General features: G+C 48.4%; 1 protein-coding gene across 1 annotated transcript in view; it reads left to right on the top strand.

Annotated features, from left to right (window-relative positions):
* JSRP1 (junctional sarcoplasmic reticulum protein 1) overlaps positions 1-23,691 on the top strand; it is a 147,348-nt gene that overhangs the window by 106,726 nt on the left and 16,931 nt on the right. Inside the window, exon 6 of the mRNA XM_030219543.1 lies at positions 6,208-6,366. Within this exon, the coding sequence (XP_030075403.1) occupies positions 6,208-6,366 (159 nt within the window). The remainder of the gene's footprint in view (positions 1-6,207; positions 6,367-23,691) is intronic.

Genomic DNA, 23,691 nt, shown 5'->3' with positions numbered 1-23,691 from the left:
TGGGAACACGAGTGGAGGAGGTGGAGGAAAAGCTTGAACGAGTGCAGGCTGAAACAAAGAAAAAACGGACGGAGACACATGTCGAAACAGCGGAGATCCAACAATTAAAAGACCAGGTGGAAGATCTAGAAAATAGATCCCGCCGCAACAACCTGCGGTTTATGTTTCAATGCTTTTTTATTGATGACAGTTCATAATACATTTAAGTGCAATCAAGGTGTACGAACTCGCAGGTATATCAAAGCTATCAATTAAATCAGTGAACAACATGCCATCATCAAATTATTAACATGTGCCCCCCCTTCCCCACCCCATCACTCTCTGTTAGTCCCCTTATCTAAAAACTCTTCTTCAACTAATATTTCCCCCCATTCCCCCCTCTGCCTTCCCAACCCTGCCAAAATAGGCGATGAGAATGCGAGAATTATCATAACATCCACCATTTCTATTAAATCTATATCTGTGAGACAGACACCCCAAGAGACAGCTTCCCTCGACCTCCTCTGGATGACACTCCGTTTGATCTGGCCAGTGCTTAAGTGTGTTACTTCACAAGAGGCTTTGTTTCAGATAGCCTCCCGCATGCCCACCAGACCTGGTATCTGCTCCTTGAGACAGGACAAGTGTTAAACAACCTGCGGTTTAAAGGAATCCCAGAGCTGGACATTTTCACTAACTCGGAAGCAGTAATGAAGGAATTGTGCCAGTTTATCCTGAATCCGGAAGAGGAGGGTGCGCAGCAGGAGATCCGCCTACAAAAAGTGCATCGAAGCACGGGACCACAGCGAGAATTGGCACCTAGAGACATGATTGCATGCTTTTTAGACTTTCCCACCAAAGAATGGATCCTGGCTAAAGCCAGGCAACAGAAGGTGATAACATGGAAAACCTACAAGATAGGAGTATATCAAGATCTGGCTGGAGTAACCCTGCAGAAGAGAAGGACAATGCGAGAGGTGACAGGGTTCATGCGAAACAAAGGGATCCGGTATAGATGGCTATTCCCTTTTGCAGTGTGTCTCACAGTGGCGGGGAAGTCGAAAAAAGTGAAAACGCCGGAGGAAGCATGGGCAGCACTTAGAGCACTGGGCTGCGAGGGAGTCCCCACCCAAGTGCAGCAGTCACAAAGGGCAGAGGATCCACGACCGGACTCGGCATGGCAGGTGGCAGTAAGTCGAGGAAAGAAGGGTGACAGAAGCGCTTCCTGAAGACCAAGAGAGACAGTATTAAGATGAATATGAAGGACATGTCCAGGAAATTGACTGTTTACATGATGGGGGAAGTTGGCCTGGGGAGGGGGAGGTGGGCTGCTGTGGGACCCCACAAGGGAGACAAGAGGAGTAAGATCAAGGTGAGGGGGTCCAGTGTCCAATTCAATAAATGATGTGAATAAAGTGTACAAGGAATGAGGGGGATGGAAGAGTAATAAGGGAGGCGAGGGTGGCGGGGGGATCCCAAATGGCACAATAAAGGTTAAAGGGGGAGGGGTTTGGGGAATAGGAGGCTAAGGGGCCTCGGGGGTACGGCGGAGCCTCCTTTTTGCCTGACAGTAGTAATCATGTCGGGTAAGAGAGGGGTGCAGGAGGGGGGAGAGGGAGGGTAGGGCAGGGAGGGAAGGGGGGATCTGGGGGAGGGGGTTGACTTGAAGGTGGGTTCCTGGAATGTGAATGGTCTTAATAACCCCGGGAAGAGAGCGAGGGTAATGAAAGAGATCAATAGGGTGAGATGTGATGTGTTATTTTGCAAGAGACACATTTGAGACCCAGATATGGGCATTTGTTATGTTCTAGAGCGTATACTGAGATGATTGTACACCAGGACAGGAGGGAGGAAGGTAGGGGTGTGGCTATAATGCTTAGACAGACCTGTGGAATGACTAATATAAAGGATTTCAAGGACACAACAGGGAGATGTGTGGCTATCCAGGGACTGATACATGGGAAGGAGGTGACACTGATCAACCTATATGCCCCAAATACAGGGCAGGGGGAATTCTTTCGCACACTATGGGAAGAGATTCAAGGGTTTATAGGGGGGCAGGTAATTGTGGGAGGAGATTTCAATATTGCACCGGACGCGCGATTAGATCACTCGGGAGGAGGGGGGTATCAGTCAGGGCCGGGGAGAAAGGCACTTCGAAAATTCTTGGCTAATATGGAGCTGGTGGACAGCTGGAGGATGGTAAGGGGCACACAAAGGGGATATACATTCTATTCTCATGCAGCAAACTCATATACCAGGATAGATGGGTTGTGGGTACACCGAAACTGGGCACCAACGATAGTGGAGACAGAAATAGAGCCAATTCACACCTCTGACCATGCCATGATATGGATTAGATTACAGGGATGGGGCTACAGGAAGAAGAACACTAGGTGGAAACTAAACGAGTCACTCCTGGGAGGAACAGGTGAGGGAGGAGGTGAAGACTAGTATACAGGAATACTGGAAAACAAATGATACAGGGGAAGTGGGGGATGGGATTCTGTGGGACGCAATGAAGGCAGTGGTAAGGGGTATATTGATCAAATGGGGAGAAGGAAAAAGAGGGAGCGGGGACAGAATGATGGAGTTACGACAACGATTAAACAAACTTGAAAGAACCCATCAGAGAAACCCATCTCCCCGGGTGTGGGAGGAGCTCCTGAAAATTAGGGGGGAGTTGGAACAAGGACTGATGGTAGAGGTGGAATATATGAGAACGAGAATCCAGCAGCAGTTCTTCGAGTTTGCTAATAAATCCAGCGCCATGCTGGCAAGATGTCTGAGAGCAAAACGGGTAAAATCTAAGATACAAAAAATCAATGATGGTAAAGGAGGGTGGTTGTATACAGACTCAGACATAGAGAAGGGATTCCTAAGCTATTATAAAGACTTGTATAAAGCTCCGGAGGGAGAGTCGCCTGAGGCTGCTGCTGGATACTTGGACTCGATCCATCTGCAGAGATTGAATGAAGAGGAGCGCCAAAGGATGGAGGAACCAATAAGACAGGAGGAGATCATGGGGGTCATTACAAAACTCCCCAATGGTAAGGCCCCCGGGCTAGATGGCTTCACGGCACGGTTTTACAAACAATTTGAGAGCCTGGTAAGTCCCCTGTTGGTGAGGGTGGGTAATGGGGTACTGGAGGGAGGGGAGCTCCCGAGATCAATGATGGAGGCGGGAGTGACTGTCATACCTAAACCGGTGAAAGACCCGACGGAGTGCGGGTCATATAGACCCATCTCATTGCTAAATGTGGATGCTAAAATCATAGCAAAGGTGCTGGCCAACAGATTGGGCAGATTGTTGCCTACATTAATAAATTCAGACCAAGCCGGTTTCGTTCCGGGGAGGCAAGTAGGAGACAATATCAGAAGAACATTGCACCTGATGTGGGAGGCCTAGCACACAGGGACGGGGGTAGCTATACTGTCGATAGACGCCGAAAAGGCCTTCATAGGGTGAATTGGGGTTTCCTGCGGGCGGTACTTCAGAGAATGGGTCTGGGAGGGAACTTCAGCCTCTGGGTGGAGGCACTACAAGAACCCAAAAGCGTGCCTGAATATCAATGGGGGGTACTCACCCTTTTTCCCGATTGGTAGAGGCACCAGACAGGGATGTCCGCTGTCCCCACTTCTTTTTGCCCTTTATGTGGAACCATTGGCTGTGGCGATTAGAGACCACCCGGGGGTGAGGGGAATGAGGATCGGTGACCGGGAACACCGCATAGCGCTGTTTGCCGATGACATGCTACTCTATGTAAAAGATCCGGGAGACACACTGCCGATTATCCTGGGGATATTTGAGGAGTATGAGAAGTATGCAGGGCTCAAGATAAATAGGGACAAAAGTGAGATTTTGGGAGTTTCCTTAAGGGAGGAGGAGGAGGCAGAGGTGAGAGAACGGTTTGAGTTTAAATGGGCGAGACAAAGAATTAGGTATCTGGGGATCCAGCTGCCGGGAGACCTAGAGAGGTTATTCTCACTTAACTATGGACGCTTGCAAGAGCAGATACAAAATGATATGTTGAGATGGAAAAACAAATGGCTGTCATGGTGCAGGAGGATGGCTGTGATTAAAATGAACGTGCTGCCGCGCTTACTGTTCCTCTTCCAGACATTGCCAGTGGCGGTGCCGAAACCATTTTTAAAGAGATTGCAGAGAACCATACTGAAATTCATATGGGGTAATAAGAGACCGCGGCTGGCACAAAGGGTATTGTGGGGGGAAAGGAGGGGGGGGAGCGGTCCCTAATTGGAGTGGTACTATTGGGGATCCCAATTGAAGATGATTTTGGATTGGGAACGGGGAACAGAGAAACCTGCTATTCAAGTGGAACAAGCTTACTGGCCACAAAGGAAGTTGAAGTCATTGTTGTGGACTTCCGAGAATTTGGGGAAAGGGCATAGAGGCAGTGCAATCCGTTTCTACGACATCTGCTGGAGATGTGGGGAACGATGAGGAGACGAAGGGGGCAACTAGCAGAGGTGTCATCAATGGCTCACATCAGGTGGGAACCCAAATTCACAGCGGGCAGGGAGAATGCCACATTTGCTAGATGGGAGCGGAGGGGTGTGGAGAGATTTAGAGATGGAATGCATGGGAGTGGAATGTGGACCTTTGAGGAAATGAGCGACAGGTACGGGATTTCTGAGGGAGACAGATTTGCGTATACACAATTAACACATTTCATGGGGAAACAGAGGGGAGGGGGGAATACCACGGGAAAGAGAATTTTTGGAAAACCTGTGGTTAATGTTGGGAAAGGTTCCAAAGTCCATATCGGTGGTGTATCGCTACCTCCAGGGAGAGGAAGAGCGGGCATACCCATTCCAGGGAGCGTGGGAGAGGGACCTACACTACCACTTTACAGAGCGGGAATGGGAACATATGTGGGGAAGTACAGAAAGCCTCAGTATGTGTATTGATACAAGAAATGCCTAAAAGCCTTACACAGTGGTACTACACACCGGAGAGATTGAAAAAAATGTATCCAGGGACATCAGACGGGTGTTGGAGATGCAAGACACAGATAGGCACATTTCTTCATGTGTGGTGGACTTGCCCGGGGGTGGTACCATTCTGGCAAGCAGTGATGAAAGTACTAGTCCGGATTATGGGGACCTCCATGGTGTGTAGTCCGCAGGCATGCTTACTGGGAATGTACAATGAACGAGAGGTGTGGGAAGAGAGCAAAATGCTGCGCTGGGGACTGGCAGCAGCTAAGTGTCTCATTACGCGCTGCTGGAAGTCAGTGGACCCCCCAGATATAGCGGATTGGAAGGCTAAAGTACGACAATTGTGGTACATGGAGTGGCTGACGGTCTATAGAAGGGAGGGTGAACTCAAACGCAAGAAGGGATGGACAAGAGTACAACACATGATAGAGCATCTCTAAAAGGGTTGGACGCGCATTCCAGGGAAGGGGGAGGGGGGAGTAGGGGTTAACATTTAGAGGGAGAAGGGGAAGGGGAGGGGGCAACCATATATTAGTAAAAGACATTTGCATGACTAATGGGGGAACACATAGGGGGCATTAAAGATGGAGGAAGGGTACTAGGGAATCAGGGTGGATTACTGAGTTGAACATGGGGTGATATTTAGCAATTAGGGAAAGTTTACCTGTTGCAATAAAGTTAAAGACAAAGATAAGAAGAATGAATATGTTATGGGTTGATGGTTGTAAATGTAACTAACGGAAAAGAAGTAATTTGAAATAGTTAATCAGTTTGTATGTAGAGGGTAAACTTGAGAGATAGCCATAATATTGATGTTTATTCAAAGTTAAATGTTAAGAATGCAAATATATGACAAAATGCAATAAAACTTTAAAGATAAAAAAAAAATCTTCTAATCCAATAGCATCTCCTAAACCACAGCTTGCAGGGGTCATATCCAGACCTGAAAGCCCAAACAGAGCATTAAGAAGCATCTGGACCAAATCCAAAGAAAAAGCAAGACTATTGTCAGGAACTTTCTATATTAGTGTTCCCTAAAAACTAAACCCAGGTGTGCTGATATTAGAGAGCTCTGAATGGATTCCTCCAGATGCATGACTCTTCAGAAACCTACACTCTGATTTCTGGCTGTAAGAAGCTAAAAGTGAAAGTTGTAACTGAAAGGGAAATGTGCATGGTTCATTCCGTATTTTTAACCTGGTTTTGTTTACATTGTAATGATAAATTGTAATAATAATATAATTTTCCTTGCTGTTTTACCCTAAGATTCTAAGATCAAGCCTATGATGGCCAGGAAGAAGACTGAGCCCAGCAGCTTGGGGCCTATGAAGGAGGACATGCCCTGGGAAGGAGTCACACTCAATAAATGCTTAATTGTGGCATCTTTTGTGGCCCTCTTAAGCATGGGGCTTCCAGATCTTGCAGGTAAGAATTCAGCGAGGCACACTGTCGCCAATCAGAATTTTCTGAGGGAAAGATATCATATTTGGAGAAGGTCCAGAGAAGGGCAACAAAACTACTACTGTTGCAGGAATGGAGGCATGAATTTATGATACTTCAGAAGTCAGACAGCACACCACCAGAATGAGAGAGTAATCTTCTTTATTTGCCAGCAACACAGTAGGACATCAGCATTAAGTCTCTTCTTCTCTTCTCAGCTCTCTGTGTCTTTCTCTCAGCTCTCTGTGTCTTTGTGGCTTCTGTCTCAGCTGCTTCTCTTCTTATGCTGTCTTCTCCTTCTCTGTCTGTTCCTTCTGTCCTTCTCTCTCTTCTGAGCTCCTTCTGACGTAACCTGCTTCTTCTCCCACTTAAATACAGTTCTATCTAGCCTAGCCTAGCCCCCTTACTCTCCAATTGGTTAAGGAATAGATTGATTACCTTGCCTCAACCAATCAGTTCTATACAAATATCAGTTACATAGGTCCAGACATCCTAAACTGACCTGTGACCTGGGGCCCCTTACACCAGACATTTGGCTCCAGTCTCTTACATGTTATTATGATTGATTTCTCATATTCCTAGTACTAACTGCTAACTAAACTCTGGCATTCATAAAGGGGTCAAGGGCCAATCTTACTTAATGGCATACTATCGGGTTATTACTTTCAAGACCATTCTACATTTTACCTATAATTATCAAGGAGAAGAGGGCTGACTAGTCCTGACCTCTTTCACCTATCAGCTTATACATTGAACCAGCCAGAACTGCAGATAACTTAAAACAATGTTTGCCTCTTCACTGCAGTCTTTGCTTAGAAAGTCAGACAAAGAATTGAACAATATCTACATAGAAATTACAGAATAAAACATATTCTAAAATAAGCATCCTTATAAAACATATTCTACATACTTATAATGGTCTATATATCTAAGCTATCTCCTTATAACAAAATCTACATATCAGAACTTCTGAAATTATTTCAGCTTTAAACTACAGTATGTCATATGTCTGGCTCATTCCTTTATTCATTCATAATAATTTACAGCTGTGCAGCATTTAGCAATCCATCACTCACAAGGTGAAGAAATTCCTGTCTCTGACCTTTTTAACCTTTTGCTCGGCAAGCTAGACATTGAGTAATTAACTCCAGCTTGCATCCCTTCATTTGCAGGACTGAGAATTTAAAATAGTATTTGAGCACCTTTAAACAGAATTAACCCTTAATATGATTTCTTATATATATTATGCCATGGCTGCCTCACTACTACTACTACTACTACTACTTAACATTTCTAAAGCGCTACTAGGGTTACGCAGCACTGTACAATTTAACATAAAGGACAGTCCCTGCTCAAAGAGCTTACAATCTAAAGGACAAGTGAACAGTCAGTCCGATAGGGGCAGTCAAATTGGGGCAGTCTGGATTTCCTGAAAGGTAAGAGTTAGGGTGCCGAAAGCAGCATTGAAGAGGTGGGCTTTAAGCAGAATGAGTGGAGCCTGGAGTTGGCGGTGGTGGAGAAGGGTACTGAGAGGAGGGATTGTATACAAAACTGATCTAAGGCCTGGATGACAGATGAGGATAGTCTGAAGGAGATGGGCAACTGTGGCCTAGAAATGGGGAGTCAAAAAGTGATGTAATAGCAGTATTCAAATAAATGGGGACAGTGGTCAATTGATTTCATTTCCTCTGAACAAAGTTCACAAAACAATCCGACCGATATTCAGCCGCAGCAGTCAACATTTCTTTAAAACTCTGACTGTTGCCAGCTAAATTTAGCCCTGGATATTCAGTGCCAGTCCCAGCCCCCACTTACCTCCCCCCTCCCCCCCCCCCCCCCCCCCCCCCCCCCCCCCCCCGGCCTATCTGGAGAACTCCGTGGTGTTCTGGGGGGAAATCAAGCTCTGAATATCTTGGCCACATTACGAGAGGAGAAAAGGTATCTGTAAGATGTCTGGGCTTAATTGCATGAAAAAATGAACAGTAAACTGTTTCAGAGAGACACTGTCCTTCATTTGAATAGAGACCACTTTGGGTTACTTTTAACTGAAGCCTTATATATTGTTTGAAGAATAATTTCTGAAATATCAATGCATGGACAAATGTTTTGTTTTTACTCTGATAATCATGATTGTTTTCCTGATAATTCACAATGAAACTAATACTAGAACTGGACAAAACTTAACTCTTCCTCCTTGATTACCTAATGTGTTCTCACTCGTGAACTTTAACATACTACCGGAATTGGCGATCACCATCTTGGTACTATGTAAGCCACATTGAGCCTGCAAATAGGTGGGAAAATGTGGGATACAAATACAACAAATAAAAATAAAGAAATCAGGCAGGAATAATGCCCACTCGTTCCTGCCTGTCCCAGCCTGCAATTCAAAATGGCTGCCTTGACCTCTAGTGGCAGCCTTATAGTACTTCAAGTACCACGGTACCTAAAATATTCACAGTACTTGATGTACTGCGAGGCTGCCGCGGTGAAGTACTCGTGTGCTCCGAGGACAAGCAGGCTGCTTGTTCTCACGACTGGGTGACGTCCGCGGCAGCCCCCACCAACCGGAAGAAGCTTCGCGGGCGGTCCGCACGCAGGGCACGCCCACCGCGCATGCGCGGCCGTCTTCCCGCCCGTGCGCGACCGTTCCCGCCAGTCTTGTTTTTTCCGCACTGGAGAGAGTCGTGCGTCGCCGCTCTCTTGTCAGCCCCGGAAAACCGTCGCTTTGTTCGCGAATTTCTTATTTTTTTGTTTCTGGTTCCCACACATTCCGGACCTTTTTTCTTTTCTTGTTAAAAAAAAAAAAGAGTGAAACGCGCTTGTTTTTTCCCATCGTTTTCTAGCGGGGGCGTCGCGTTGCGGCCTTGTGGCCGCGTGGTCGATTTATTTTCGGGTGTTGATTTACCGCACCATCGACGACTTTAATTTCGCCGACGCGATTTTTCCGTCGATGTCCTCGAGGTCCCGAGTGGATTTAAGAAGTGTGGTCGGTGCGGCCGGCCGATCTCGCAGACCGCACCCCGCTTGTTGCCTCCATGCCTCGGGCCGGAGCACAATATCAAGTCGTGTTCTTTGTGTCTTGGTCTCCGGAAAACGGACTCAGGTTGCGAGGCAAGTTCTTCGGGACCGTCTTTTTTGGAACTTGCGCCGGCCCCATCGACGGCATCGGTATCGACGGCCGGTTATTTCGGTACCGGTATCGATGTCCGCGAAATCGGCACCAATGGCATCGACCCCAGGAGTACAGGTCCCGTCGGCCCGCCGGTCCTCCGGTGATGGTAGGGGTGAGAGGCCGCGTGGGCAATCGGCCCCGGTCACTCCCTCTGCCCATGGCCCTCGGACCGAACCCTGTCTGACCCGGCCCCTCGAGACCGAGGGGGATCAACCTCCTCCTCCTCAGTTCCACCGGGCGCCGATAACGGGCACCGCAAAAAACAGAAAAAGCACCGTCATCGGTCCCATCGGTGCGCCCGGCCCTCGGTGCCGGCGAGGAGTCGACGCCGAAGCGTCCGCGTCGAGAGGAGAGGTCCCCCTCGGTAGTGGAGGTACCGACGCGTCAGGGTCCCAGCACTTCGGTGCAGTCTCCTGGACCTGAGCAGCTTCCGGCACCGACGCCTCTACCGGCCCCCCCCGTCTTTCCGACAGCGGGCCTGGATGAGTGCCTCCAAGCCATCCTTCCGGGGATCCTGGAAGGGCTGATGCGCCAGGCTGTGCCGGCGCCGGGGGTGCTTGCGCCTCGGCACAGTTGACTGTGGCGCCGGCGAGCTCTAGCCCGGTGCCGAGGCCTTCGACACTGCCGCCGCTTGCGGCGCCTGTCTCGACCGCCATGCAGGTGGAGTCCCCGTCGACGTCGATGGAGGGAGCTTCGTCCCCGCCGGCGCGGGAGTCCACCACTCGACGACACCGAGGCCTCGGTGCCTCGACGTCGAGCCGGGCCCGGTTAATGACTCAGCTACATGAGCTTATGTCCGATACCGAGGAAGAGGCCTCGTGGGGGGAGGAGGAGGACCCCAGATATTTCTCCTCAGAGGAGTCTGTGGGCCTCCCCTCTGACCCCACGCCTTCACCGGAGAGGAAGCTCTCGCCTCCTGAGAGCCTCTCCTTTGCCTCCTTTGTTAGGGATATGTCTATATGCATTCCCTTCCCCGTGGTCTCTGTGGACGAGCCGAGGGCTGAGATGCTCAGTCCATGTTTTTGTATATGCTCTGCAATTTTATTCTTAATAATAGCCTCCACCATCTTGCCCGGCACCGACGTCAGACTCACCGGTCTATAATTTCCCGGATCTCCTCTGGAACCTTTCTTAAAAATCGGAGTAACATTGGCTACCCTCCAGTCTTCCGGTATTACACTCGATTTTAGGGACAGATTGCATATTTCTAACAGTAGCTCCGCAAGTTCATTTTTTAGTTCTATTAATACTCTGGGATGAATACCATCAGGTCCCGGTGATTTACTACTCTTCAGCTTGCTGAACTGACCCATTACATCCTCCAAGGTTACAGAGAATTTGTTTAGTTTCTCCGACTCCCCCGCTTCAAATATTCTTTCCGGCACCGGTGTCCCCCCCCAAATCCTCCTCGGTGAAGACCGAAGCAAAGAATTCATTTAATTTCTCCGCTACGGCTTTGTCCTCCTTGATCGCCCCTTTAACACCATTTCGTCCAGCGGCCCAACCGACTCTTTGGCCGGTTTCCTGCTTTTAATGTATCTAAAAAAGTTTTTACTATGTATTTTTGCTTCCAACGCTAATTTCTTCTCAAGTCCTTTTTTGCCCTCCTTATCTCCGCTTTGCATTTGGCTTGGCATTCCTTATGATCTATCCTGTTACTTTCAGTTGGTTCTCTTCTCCACTTTCTGAAGGATTGTTTTTTGGCTCTAATGATTTCCTTTATCTTACTGTTTAGCCACGCCGGCTGACGTTTAGTCTTTTTTCCCTTTTTTCTAATACGTGGAATATATTTGTCCTGACCTCCAGGATGGTGTTTTTAAACAGCATCCACGCCTGATGCAAGTTTTTTACTCTGCGAGCTGCTCCTTTCAGTCTTTTTTTCACCATTTTTCTCATTTTGTCGTAATCACCTTTTCTATAGTTAAACGCTAGCGTACTTGATTTCCTAGTTTCACTTCCTTCAATGCCAATATCAAAACCGATCATATTATGATCACTGTTATCAAGCGGCCCTCGTATCGTTACCCCCTGCACTAGATCATGAGCACCACTAAGGACTAAGTCTAGTATTTTTCCTTCTCTTGTCGGCTCCTGAACTAGCTGTTCCATGAAGCTGTCCTTGATTTCATCAAGAATCTTATGTCCCTTGCGTGTACAGATGTTACATTACCCCAGTCTATATGCGGGTAATTGAAATCCCCCATTATTATTGTTTTGCCCAGTTTGTTTGCGTCCCTGATTTCCTTTAACATTTCCGCATCCGTCTGTTCGTCCTGGCCAGGCGGACGGTAGTACACTCCTATCACTATCCTTTTCCCCTTTGCACATGGAATTTCAATCCACAGTGATTCCAAGGAGTGTTTTGCTTCCTGCAGAATTTTCAATCTATTTGATTCAAGGCTCTCGTTAATATACAATGCTACCCCTCCACCAATCCGATTCACCCTATCACTACGATATAATTTGTACCCCGGTATGACAGTGTCCCACTGGTTATCCTCCTTCCACCAGGTCTCAGAGATGCCTATTATATCTAATTTTTCATTTAGTGCAATATATTCTAACTCCCCCATCTTATTTCTTAGGCTCCTGGCATTCGCATATAGACATTTCAAACTATGTTTGTTGTTCCTAAGTAATCCTCCACATTAAGGCTGGCCAACTGTAGGACTTTATCCATGGCATGCCTAACTACATGCGTCCTATTTATGACAATGGTACAGCACTCTGAAGAATTTAGCACTGTGCAGAGGCCACCCTGGGCTGCAAAGAGATAATCGAGGCCCATACGGTTATACCGAGAAACTATACTTAATTCATTAATTTGATCCTGCAATGCATTGACTACCACGTTCAGCTCATGAACTAAAACATGAAGTAGGGATTGAAGTCTCCGGGTGGCCATACCTAGTTCAGTAATACCCGCTACCGGGCCCCCAATTGGAATCCAGGCCGTAGCAGAAAGGGCTACAAGTCTCCTTTTAGTCAGAGGATAAGTAGAATTAATATACTGGAGGGCTAATTCAATCGCCTCATCCTCTGTGGCAACGGAGGAGGGTAGAGACAAGGCCTCTCGCTTAGAGCGGTGCGGGGATGGTGGTTTGAGAAGAGGAATAACTTTAGGAAAATAATTCAAGGTTACCAATACACAAAAATCATATGTGGGGGGAAGAATCATGTGGAGGACATTATCACAGAGCCAGTAATGACCAAGGAGAGGGCGACGAAAGTTCCCAATAAATGTAGGCACAGGATGAAGATTAGGATGCCCATAATGCGAGCCCCTATCCCAGGGGGAACGAAGAAGAAATGGAGACTTTGTACACCATAGGTGCCAATCCCCAATTGTAACAGACCGCTCATATGATGCAACCCCTTCATACCCCGGGGACTTATGAAAGTAGAAAATAGGATGGGACACTATAGTCTTCTCAGTAGTATAGTTAGGAGCCAGATAATCACCTTGGTCATAATCTACAGGTATGGTAGTAGGACACATAGGAGTACCTGGAGAAACTACCCACACAGGTTCCTCCTTCTCTGGGAGAACATTAGTATAGTTACAGGGAATGGGAAGAACAGTTGAGATGTCTCTTGTTAAACAAAACACTCCAGAAGCTGGATAGGGAGACGTAAAAACTGGCCTTAGAGAAGAGTCAGAGGGGGAAGTAGCATTATAAAAGGACCACCAAGTATAATCCTGGCTCCAAGGGCCTGAACTCGAAAAGTAGGGAGGTATAAGAGCTGGGAGCTGCACAGGAACAGGAACAGCTGGGACATCTGTAGTATAAGGAGAAAATCGGGAACACACAATACAAGGGGAAGTAATCTTTGCCTGGCTAATTAGTTCCTGGACAGAGTGTAACCAAAGGTTGGAGCGAGTTGGGGTTTTAGGAACAAGGAGGCAAGGAGTAGAAAACAACAAAAGCATCCAAACTACTAACATTTTCTTTCTTCCTAATCTAAAACAAATACAGCAAACTAATTAAGCAATAATATTTCAACAGTCTGTGCTAATCACAGATTACTCTCATATAATGTTCTCAGTCTTTGAGTTCTTATACCAGTTGGGATAGACCCTCAACTGACAAGGATCAAGCTCTCAAATTCCAAGAAAGCCAGAATCTAGGCAAGAAAGAGTCTCAGTGTGAAGCCGAAGTTCAGCAGCTCCTGCAGTATGCAGTTGACCCTTCTTTTCAGCTAGTAGATTCTTTGGTTCGGGTCAAGCGCAACTTCAATGGCTCCGCTGGATCACTTTCTGCTCTCCACTGTCTAGGCTCCGTCTGATCCGTGCTGGGCTCAGTCTGGTCAGCAGACTTAATTCGAGACCAATGGACCCATGGAGTAATCCCTGCGACCTTCACAGCTGCAGGGGTAGAAAGCAAAACAGTAAAAGGTCCTTTCCATCGGGGCCCCAAAGGCTGGAGCCTCCAGTCTTTCACCCAAACTCTATCCCCTGGCAGGAAGGAATGTACCTGAGCCTGGAAGGGGACAGGGTTTATTTCTCTCACATAAGACTGAAGCTCAGAAATTATCTTGCCCAAGAGGGCTACCTGCTCCTGTACCTGGGCAGACCCTAAAATCCCTATGTCTCCCTTAATTCCCTGCAAAATGGCTGGGGGCTTCCCATACACAATTTCAAAGGGAGAGAGGGCTGTTCCTTTAGTTGGAGTGCATCGGAGGCGGAAGAGGGCTAGTGGCAGTGCCTGTGGCCATTTCAGTTGGGTTTCCTGACAAATCTTTGCTAGGCTATTTTTCAAGGTTCTGTTTGCCCGCTCAACCTGCCCTGAACTCTGGGGACGATAAGCACAATGCAATTTCCAGGTAATGCGCAATGCGCGGGACAGGGCCTGAAGTGTAGCTTCAACAAAGGCGGGCCCATTATCTGAACCTATGGCAAGGGGCAGTCCATACCTGGGGATGACATCCCTAAGGAGGGCTCGAGCTACTTCTGTGGCTTTCTCAGTAACTGTAGGATATGCTTCCACCCACCCAGAAAAGGTACAGACCATGACCAAGAGGTATCGGAACCTACCGCTCCTGGGCATTTCTGTGAAGTCTATAACTAAAGACTCAAAGGGTGTTAGTCCTCTAGACTGAACTCCTGGTGGAATACGGGGTCCCTGACGGGCATTATTCTGGGCACAGAGAGTACATCGGGCAGAGGCAGTGGCAACCAGACTATCCAATCCTTCCAGCACCACTACTCGACTGAGTAGGCGGGCTAGTGCTGTTTTCCCTAAGTGTGATAGGTCATGAGCTTGAGACACTACAGGCCAAGCTAGGTGGCGTGGCACCAGAACTCTGGTATCAGGGAGATGTAACCAGCCATCAGGTCTCCTTACCGCACCTTCCTCTTGAGCCCATTTCTCTTCCATTTGGGTGTACATAGGCGTCCATTCTTGCAATCGAATCTGGAACAGGGGAGTCACAGTACTTGCTGGGGGTCCTCGAGCAGCTTCCTTGGCCACCCGATCAGCATGGCGGTTCCCTCGGGCCACTGGAGTATCTATCCTTTGGTGTCCCCTGCAGTGAATGACAGCTACCTTCTTAGGGGCCCACACAGCCTCTAGCAGCTGAAGTATTTCAGGTCCATACTTAACAGGTTGGCCTGCAGCATTTATGAGTCCCTTTTCCTTATACAAAGCTCCATGAGCGTGTAGAGTTGTGAAGGCATACTTGGAATCAGTATAAATGTTGGTTACCAGTCCTGCTGCTAGCTCCAGAGCTCGTATGAGGGCCACAAGTTCTGCTTTCTGGGCTGAAGTTCCTTGGGGCAGGGCTCTTGCTTCTATCACCTTGTCTTCTGTCACCACAGCATAGCCTGCCAATCGCTTGGAGTTCTCCACGTAACTGCTTCCATCTGTGAAATAAATTACATCTGGGTCCCTCCACGGAACATCTTTAAGATCTGGTCGACTGGAGTACACTTCATCCATGGTTTGGATACAGTCATGATCCGGAGGTCCCTCAGATGCTGGCAAAAGAGTGGCGGGATTGAATGTAGCCACTGTTTCCAGGTGTATCCGTGGATTCTCACACAAACTAGCTTGGTACTTAACCATGCGGTTATTTATAAACCAGTGGTTGCCCTTATACTCCATGAGGGTAAGAACTGCGTGGGGGACTTTAACAACCAGTTCTTGCCCCAAGGTCAGCTTATCAGCTTCCTGGACCAGTAAGGCTGTTGCTGCAATGGCCCTCATGCAGGCTGGCCATCCTTTAGCCACTCCATCCAGCTGTTTAGACAGGTATGCAACAGGCCTCTGCCAGGATCCCATCATCTGGGTCAGCACACCCAGAGCAACCCCCTGTCGCTCATGGACATACAGTGAGAAAGGTTTCTCCACATCAGGAAGGCCTAACGCAGGGGCTTGGAGTAGGGCTTTCTTTATGGCAATGAAGGATTGTTGAGCTGTAGGTCCCCATTCAAATGGTTCCTTTTCACCCCCCTTTGTGGCTTGGTAAAGGGGTTTCGCCATCAATGCAAAATTTGGAATCCAAATTCTACAGAATCCAGCTGCTCCCAGAAACTCCCTAACTTCCCTTCTGGACTTGGGTGGGGAATTGCAGCAACTGCTTGCTTCCTACTGACATCCAGTCTCCGACTTCCCTGGGAAATACAAAAGCCCAGATACTTCACTTCTGACTGACAAAGTTGGGCCTTTGAGCGTGAGACCTTATAGCCTGCATCCAAGAGTAACTCCAGCAATTCTCTGTAGCCTCAAAACACTCTTCCTGAGTCACTGCTGCAATCAGGAGGTCATCTACATACTGGAGTAAAACTCGCCTGGAAGGCTCAGATTTAAAAGTCTTAAGGTCTTGTCCTAGGGCAGTCCCAAAAATAGTGGAGGAATTCTTAAACCCCTGTGGCAGGCGGGTCCATGTATACTGAAGCTTCCTTCCTGTTACTGGGTTTTCCCCATTGAAAGGCGAAAAGCAGTTGACTGGCGGGGGCCACCCGAATACAAAAGAAGGCATCTTTTAGGTCTAGCGTCGTGAAATGGGTAGCTCCAGAAGGTATCAATCCTAACAGAACATATGGATTAGGCACTACAGGGTGTAATGAGATAGTAGATTTGTTGACCACCCGTAAATCTTGGACTGGCCGGTAGTCCTCAGTCCCTGGCTTCTGAACTGGCAACAGTGGCGTATTCCATGGAGACTGGCAAGGTCGAATAATTCCATGGGATAACAAACGATTCAGGTGTGCTTGGATCCCTTCCAGAGCCTTTCTGGGAATTGGGTATTGGCGAAGATGGATTGGCCGGGCATTTGGAAGTAAGTCTACATGGACAGGAGGAATATTTCGGGCCAACCCTGGGGGATTATCTTCTGCCCATACCCCTCTGACTTGAAAGCTATCTGCCAGGGGTAGGTCAACTTGGCCCTGCGACTGATGCAGCCGCCATTCTTCTTCAAGAGGGCAGCAGAAACTCAATATACCCTTTGGGCTGGATATCGGGGGCCGAAAGGAGACTGAAGTCTGGCCATCAGAGTCAAAGGAAATTTGGGCCCTAAGCTTGGACAGCAGGTCTCGACCTAACAAAGGGATTGGACAGTCTGGCATATACAGGAATTCATGAGTGACTGTGTGTGAGCCTAACTGGCATCTACGGGTTGTCAGAAAGGGCCTCCGGTTCTGCACCCCCGTGGCTCCCACCACTCGGACAGTTTTTCCAGACACAGGCGCTAATCGCTCCGTCACAACAGAATGTTCAGCTCCTGTATCAATCATGAATGGAATTAAGCGGCTCCCTATAGTTAACTTGACCATAGGTTCCTGGGAGCCCAGTTTGTAGGAACCCGGTCTGTCCTATTCGTCCCATTCTGCCATCTCGGCTATCCCGATGATGTCAGATTCAGGAGGCTCATATCTTCCCTCTCGAACTCGGCCTCGGCTTCCTCGATCTCCTGGTCCCCTTCTCAGTCCCTGGCGCCTCTGGGGGCATTCATCTTTCCAGTGCCCTCTTTCCTTACAGTAGGCACACTGGTCCCTCTCCAATCTTGGTCTGGGATTCTCCCCCCTTGGCCGGGATTGATTGAAGGAATCTCGGGGCCTGGCTGGTGGTCCGGGGTCCCACTTTGGCTTCCCATTAGCTAGAGGTCGACCTCGATTAAGGGTGGAATTAGTAATGGCTGCCGCTAAAAGGTCGGCCTTCTTCTGCATCTTCCGGTCAGCCTCTCGACGCACCTCCTGATCTCTATTAATGAAAACCTTGGTTGCGATCTCAATTAGCTGGGTGGTATTCATCCCTGCGAATCCCTCTTGACGCTGCAACTTCTTCCGGATATCTGGCATACTCTGGGCCACCAATGCACTATTCACCATTCTCTGGTTTTCTAGGGCTTCAGGGTCAAATGGGGTGTATGTTCTGTAGGCTTCAATTAGTCGCTCTAAAAAGGCCCCAGGGGATTCAGTTGCCCCTTGGAGAATTTCAGAAACCTTTGCCAGATTAATGGGCCTCTTTATGCCTTTCCTCATACCTTCCAGCAAGTCCCGGCAATAGCCAGACAACAGTTCATAGTGCTGCCCATTATTTGGATCCCAAACTGGAGCTGCGCGAGGAAACCGAGCTCTAACCCATTCCTCTAGGTTCTGTGTCCCCTCGGGGGCACGCGCTCGCGTTATGGCCTCAGCATTTTGCAAAATCTTCCGCCTCTCCTCAGTTGTGAAGAGGGTCAGGAGAAGTTGTTGACAATCAGTCCAGGTTGGGTTATGGGTGGCCATAATGCTAGCCACTAGGTCCACCACTGCCTGAGGCTTTTCAGTATAAGAGGGGTAATGCGTCTTCCAATTCAGGAGATCGGTGGTTGTGAAGGGTACATACTGATAGGCCTGTGCCTGTATAACCTGACCCTGATTATTAGGATCCGGTCGAGTGGTAGTTACCTGACGGAGTGGCAGAACTCTCGAGGAGGTGGGAATGGAATCTGAGGTAGAGCTAGGAGCTACCCTCCTATCATGCTCAAAGGTGATTGCAGCAGGTCTAACCCATTCAGGGGAGGTAGGTTGAAACCCTGAGGGATGGGGAGGGGTACTCATAGACTGAGAGGTGGTCACAGGTGAGTCAGTCCATTGAAAGGGATGCCGGGCCCCTGATGAATGTGGAGGGGTACTAGAGGGAGAGGCTGGGCTGTCAGGAGTTGAGGAGTCAGGGAGTGGAGCCCAAAGCGGGTCTTCGGAGGTTAACAGGGAAGGATGTGGCAGAGGAGGGTAGAGACTAGCTGAAAAGTCCAACCTAGGATGTGGTGGGGTTCGCACAGTGGGGGAGGAACTATCCGGAGAAGCCTGTACTGGAGAAGCTTGGGCTGGGCGGCGTGGATCTCTAGGGGCGGCACGGAACCCCAACAATGGGCCATAAGGTGGTGGCTCAAGGTCTGAGGGGTCATCAGAGAGTATGGGTTTCTCAGACAGGGTAGGGGCGGAAGCCACCGATTGGGTGGTAGGCTTCCTAGGGCTCTTTCCCTCTTCTAGTTTAGATTTTCTAATCTTTCTTTGAGCACGGCCTAACATGAATTTTACTGGGGATCCCATATAAGTTTTCAACCAAGAGGGAGGGTCAGTCACAAGGCTATCCCAGGAATCTATATAGGGGAGTTGTTCAGAATATTCTGGTTCTCCTACAACTATGCTGTAGACCTTCCGGATTACTTCAATATCTAAGCTGCCACTAGGGGGCCACCCCACTCCCATAGATGGCCACTCAACTTCACACAAGGTTCTTAGAGTACTTGAGCTTAAAGTCTGTCCATAGTCATTAATTAAAAATCCTTTTTTGAAGTTCTTAAGCATACAGTCTAGGGGAGTATCAATTTGTCTAGACGATTTCCCTCCCATAATGCTTACAGTTACAACACACAAAGAGGGGGGGGGAATTTTTTTTTGGATTTACGGTAAGGGGTCCGCAGATCCAGAAACAAAATGGTAGACAGACAACAATCGCTTCCTTCCGTTGCTGGCCAATTGAACTCGCGTTAATTGGAAACGCAGCTATAAGAAGTCCGCACTCAGTTAATCATTCACGCATCACACATTCCATACAGAAAATCCCACCCAACAATTTCAGATTTCTCAGATACAGATAAGCTCAAGCGGTTTCGCTTCTAATCTCCACTAGACTAGAAGGTACTAGGGCCTTCGCTGAGAGTTGATCAGGCTCTCCTTCCCCCAATTTTTGAGGGGCTGGTTTACAACTTTCTAGCTAGAATTATAATACAGAATACAGAATACATACCCGGCGAATGTTCTCCAGTCAGTTGGGTGCTGGGATTAATGCAGGATTCAGGATCCCACCGCTGCCACCAAGAATTGTTGCAGGAATGGAGGCATGAATTTATGATACTTCAGAAGTCAGACAGCACACACCAGAATGAGAGAGTAATCTTCTTTATTTGCCAGCAAACACAGTAGGACATCAGCATTAAGTCTCTTCTTCTCTTTCTCAGCTCTCTGTGTCTTTCTCTCAGCTCTCTGTGTGTTTGTGGCTTCTGTCTCAGCTGCTTCTCTTCTTATGCTGTCTTCTCCTTCTTCTGTCTGTTCCTTCTGTCCTTCTCTCTCTTCTGAGCTCCTTCTGACGTAACCTGCTTCTTCTCCCACTTAAATACAGTTCTATCTAGCCTAGCCTAGCCCCCTTACTCTCCAATTGGTTAAGGAATAGATTGATTACCTTGCCTCAACCAATCAGTTCTATACAAATATCAGTTACATAGGTTCCAGACATCCTAAACTGACCTGTGACCTGGGGCCCCTTACACCAGACATTTGGGCTCCAGTCTCTTACATGTTATTATGATTGATTTCTCATATTCCTAGTACTAACTGCTAACTAAACTCTGGCATTCATTAAAGGGGTCAAGGGCCAATCTTACTTAATGGCATACATATCGGGTTATTACTTTCAAGACCATTTCTACATTTTACCTATAATTAATCAAGGAGAAGAGGGCTGACTAGTCCTGACCTCTTTCACCTATCAGCTTATACATTGAACCAGCCAGAACTGCAGATAACTTAAAACACATGTTTGCCTCTTCACTGCAGTCTTTGCTTAGAAAGTCAGACAAAGAATTGAACAAATATTCTACATAGAAATTACAGAATAAAACATATTCTAAAATAAGCATCCTTATAAAACATATTCTACATACTTATAATGGTCTATATATCTAAGCTATCTCCTTATAACAAAATCTACATATCAAGAACTTCTGAAATTATTTCAGCTTTAAACTACAGTATGTCATATGTCTGGCTCATTCCTTTATTCATTCATAATAATTTACAGCTGTGCCAGCATTTAGCAATCCATCACTCACAAGGGTGAAAGAAATTCCTGTCTCTGACCTTTTTAACCTTTTGCTCGGCAAGCTAGACATTGAGTAATTAACTCCAGCTTGCATCCCTTCATTTGCAGGACTGAGAATTTAAAATAGTATTTGAGCACCTTTAAACAGAATTAACCCTTAATATGATTTCTTATATATATTATGCCCATGGCTGCCTCACTACTACTACTACTACTACTACTTAACATTTCTAAAGCGCTACTAGGGTTACGCAGCACTGTACAATTTAACATAAAGGACAGTCCCTGCTCAAAGAGCTTACAATCTAAAGGACAAGTGAACAGTCAGTCCGATAGGGGCAGTCAAATTGGGGCAGTCTGGATTTCCTGAAAGGTAAGAGTTAGGTGCCGAAAGCAGCATTGAAGAGGTGGGCTTTAAGCAGAATGAGTGGAGCCTGGAGTTGGCGGTGGTGGAGAAGGGTACTGAGAGGAGGGATTTGTATACAAAACTGATCTAAGGCCTGGATGACAGATGAGGATAGTCTGAAGGAGATGGGCAACTGTGGCCTAGAAATGGGGAGTCAAAAAGTGATGTAATAGCAGTATTCAAATAAAATGGGGACAGTGGTCAATTGATTTCATTTCCTCTGAACAAAGTTCACAAAACAATCCGACCGATATTCAGCCAGCAGCAGTCAACATTTCTTTAAACTCTGACTGTTGCCAGCTAAATTTAGCCCTGGATATTCAGTGCCAGTCCCAGCCCCCACTTACCTCCCCCCCCCCCCCCCCCCCCCCCCCCCCCCCCCCCCGGCCTATCTGGAGAACTCCCTGGTGTTCTGGGGGGAAATCAAGCTCTGAATATCTTGGCCACATTACGAGAGGAGAAAAGGTATCTGTAAGATGTCTGGGCTTAATTGCATGAAAAAATGAACAGTAAACTGTTTCAGAGAGACACTGTCCTTCATTTGAATAGAGACCACTTTGGGTTACTTTTAACTGAAGCCTTATATATTGTTTGAAGAATAATTTCTGAAAATATCAATGCATGGACAAATGTTTTGTTTTTACTCTGATAATCATGATTGTTTTCCTGATAATTCACAATGAAACTAATACTAGAACTGGACAAAACTTAACTCTTCCTCCTTGATTACCTAATGTGTTCTCACTCGTGAACTTTAACATACTACCGGAATTGGCGATCACCATCTTGGTACTATGTAAGCCACATTGAGCCTGCAAATAGGTGGGAAAATGTGGGATACAAATACAACAAATAAAAATAAAAGAAATCAGGCAGGAATAATGCCCACTCGTTCCTGCCTGTCCCAGCCTGCAATTCAAAATGGCTGCCTTGACCTCTAGTGGCAGCCTTATAGTACTTCAAGTACCACGGTACCTAAAATATTCACAGTACTTGATGTACTGCGAGGCTGCCGCGGTGAAGTACTCGTGTGCTCCGAGGACAAGCAGGCTGCTTGTTCTCACGACTGGGTGACGTCCGCGGCAGCCCCCACCAACCGGAAGAAGCTTCGCGGGCGGTCCGCACGCAGGGCACGCCCACCGCGCATGCGCGGCCGTCTTCCCGCCCGTGCGCGACCGTTCCCGCCAGTCTTGTTTTTTCCGCACTGGAGAGAGTCGTGCGTCGCCGCTCTCTTGTCAGCCCCGGAAAACCGTCGCTTTGTTCGCGAATTTCTTATTTTTTTGTTTCTGGTTCCCACACATTCCGGACCTTTTTTCTTTTCTTGTTAAAAAAAAAAAAAAGAGTGAACGCGCTTGTTTTTTCCCTCGTTTTCTAGCGGGGGCGTCGCGTTGCGGCCTTGTGGCCGCGTGGTCGATTTATTTTTCGAGGTGTGATTTACCGCCACCATCGACGACTTTAATTTCGCCGACGCGATTTTTCCGTCGATGTCCTCGAAGGTCCCGAGTGGATTTAAGAAGTGTGGTCGGTGCGGCCGGCCGATCTCGCAGACCGACACCCACGCTTGGTGCCTCCAGTGCCTCGGGCCGGAGCACAATATCAAGTCGTGTTCTTTGTGTCTTGGTCTCCGGAAACGGACTCAGGTTGCGAGGCAAGTTCTTCGGGACCGTCTTTTTGGAACTTGCGCCGGCCCCTCGACGGCATCGGTATCGACGGCCGGTTCTTCGGTACCGGTATCGATGTCCGCGAAATCGGCACCAATGGCATCGACCCCAGGAGTACAGGTCCCGTCGGCCCGCCGGTCCTCCGGTGATGGTAGGGGTGAGAGGCCGCGTGGGCAATCGGCCCCGGTCACTCCCTCTGCCCATGGCCCTCGGGACCGAACCCTGTCTGACCCGGCCCCTCGAGACCGAGGGGGATCAACCTCCTCCTCCTCAGTTCCACCGGGCGCCGATAACGGGCACCGCAAAAAACAGAAAAAGCACCGTCATCGGTCCCCATCGGTGCGCCCGGCCCTCGGTGCCGGCGAGGAGTCGACGCCGAAGCGTCCGCGTCGAGAGGAGAGGTCCCCCTCGGTAGTGGAGGTACCGACGCGTCAGGGTCCCAGCACTTCGGTGCAGTCTCCTGGACCTGAGCAGCTTCCGGCACCGACGCCTCTACCGGCCCCCCCGTCTTTCCCGACAGCGGGCCTGGATGAGTGCCTCCAAGCCATCCTTCCGGGGATCCTGGAAGGGCTGATGCGCCAGGCTGTGCCGGCGCCGGGGGTGCTTGCGCCCTCGGCACAGTTGACTGTGGCGCCGGCGAGCTCTAGCCCGGTGCCGAGGCCTTCGACACTGCCGCCGCTTGCGGCGCCTGTCTCGACCGCCATGCAGGTGGAGTCCCCGTCGACGTCGATGGAGGGAGCTTCGTCCCCGCCGGCGCGG

The sequence above is a fragment of the Microcaecilia unicolor genome, chromosome 11 (assembly GCF_901765095.1).
Source record: "Microcaecilia unicolor chromosome 11, aMicUni1.1, whole genome shotgun sequence".
NCBI classification, from domain to species: Eukaryota; Metazoa; Chordata; class Amphibia; order Gymnophiona; family Siphonopidae; genus Microcaecilia; species Microcaecilia unicolor.
The sequence above is the reverse complement of the archived record's forward strand: the minus strand, read 5'-3'. Positions and strand labels throughout refer to the sequence as shown.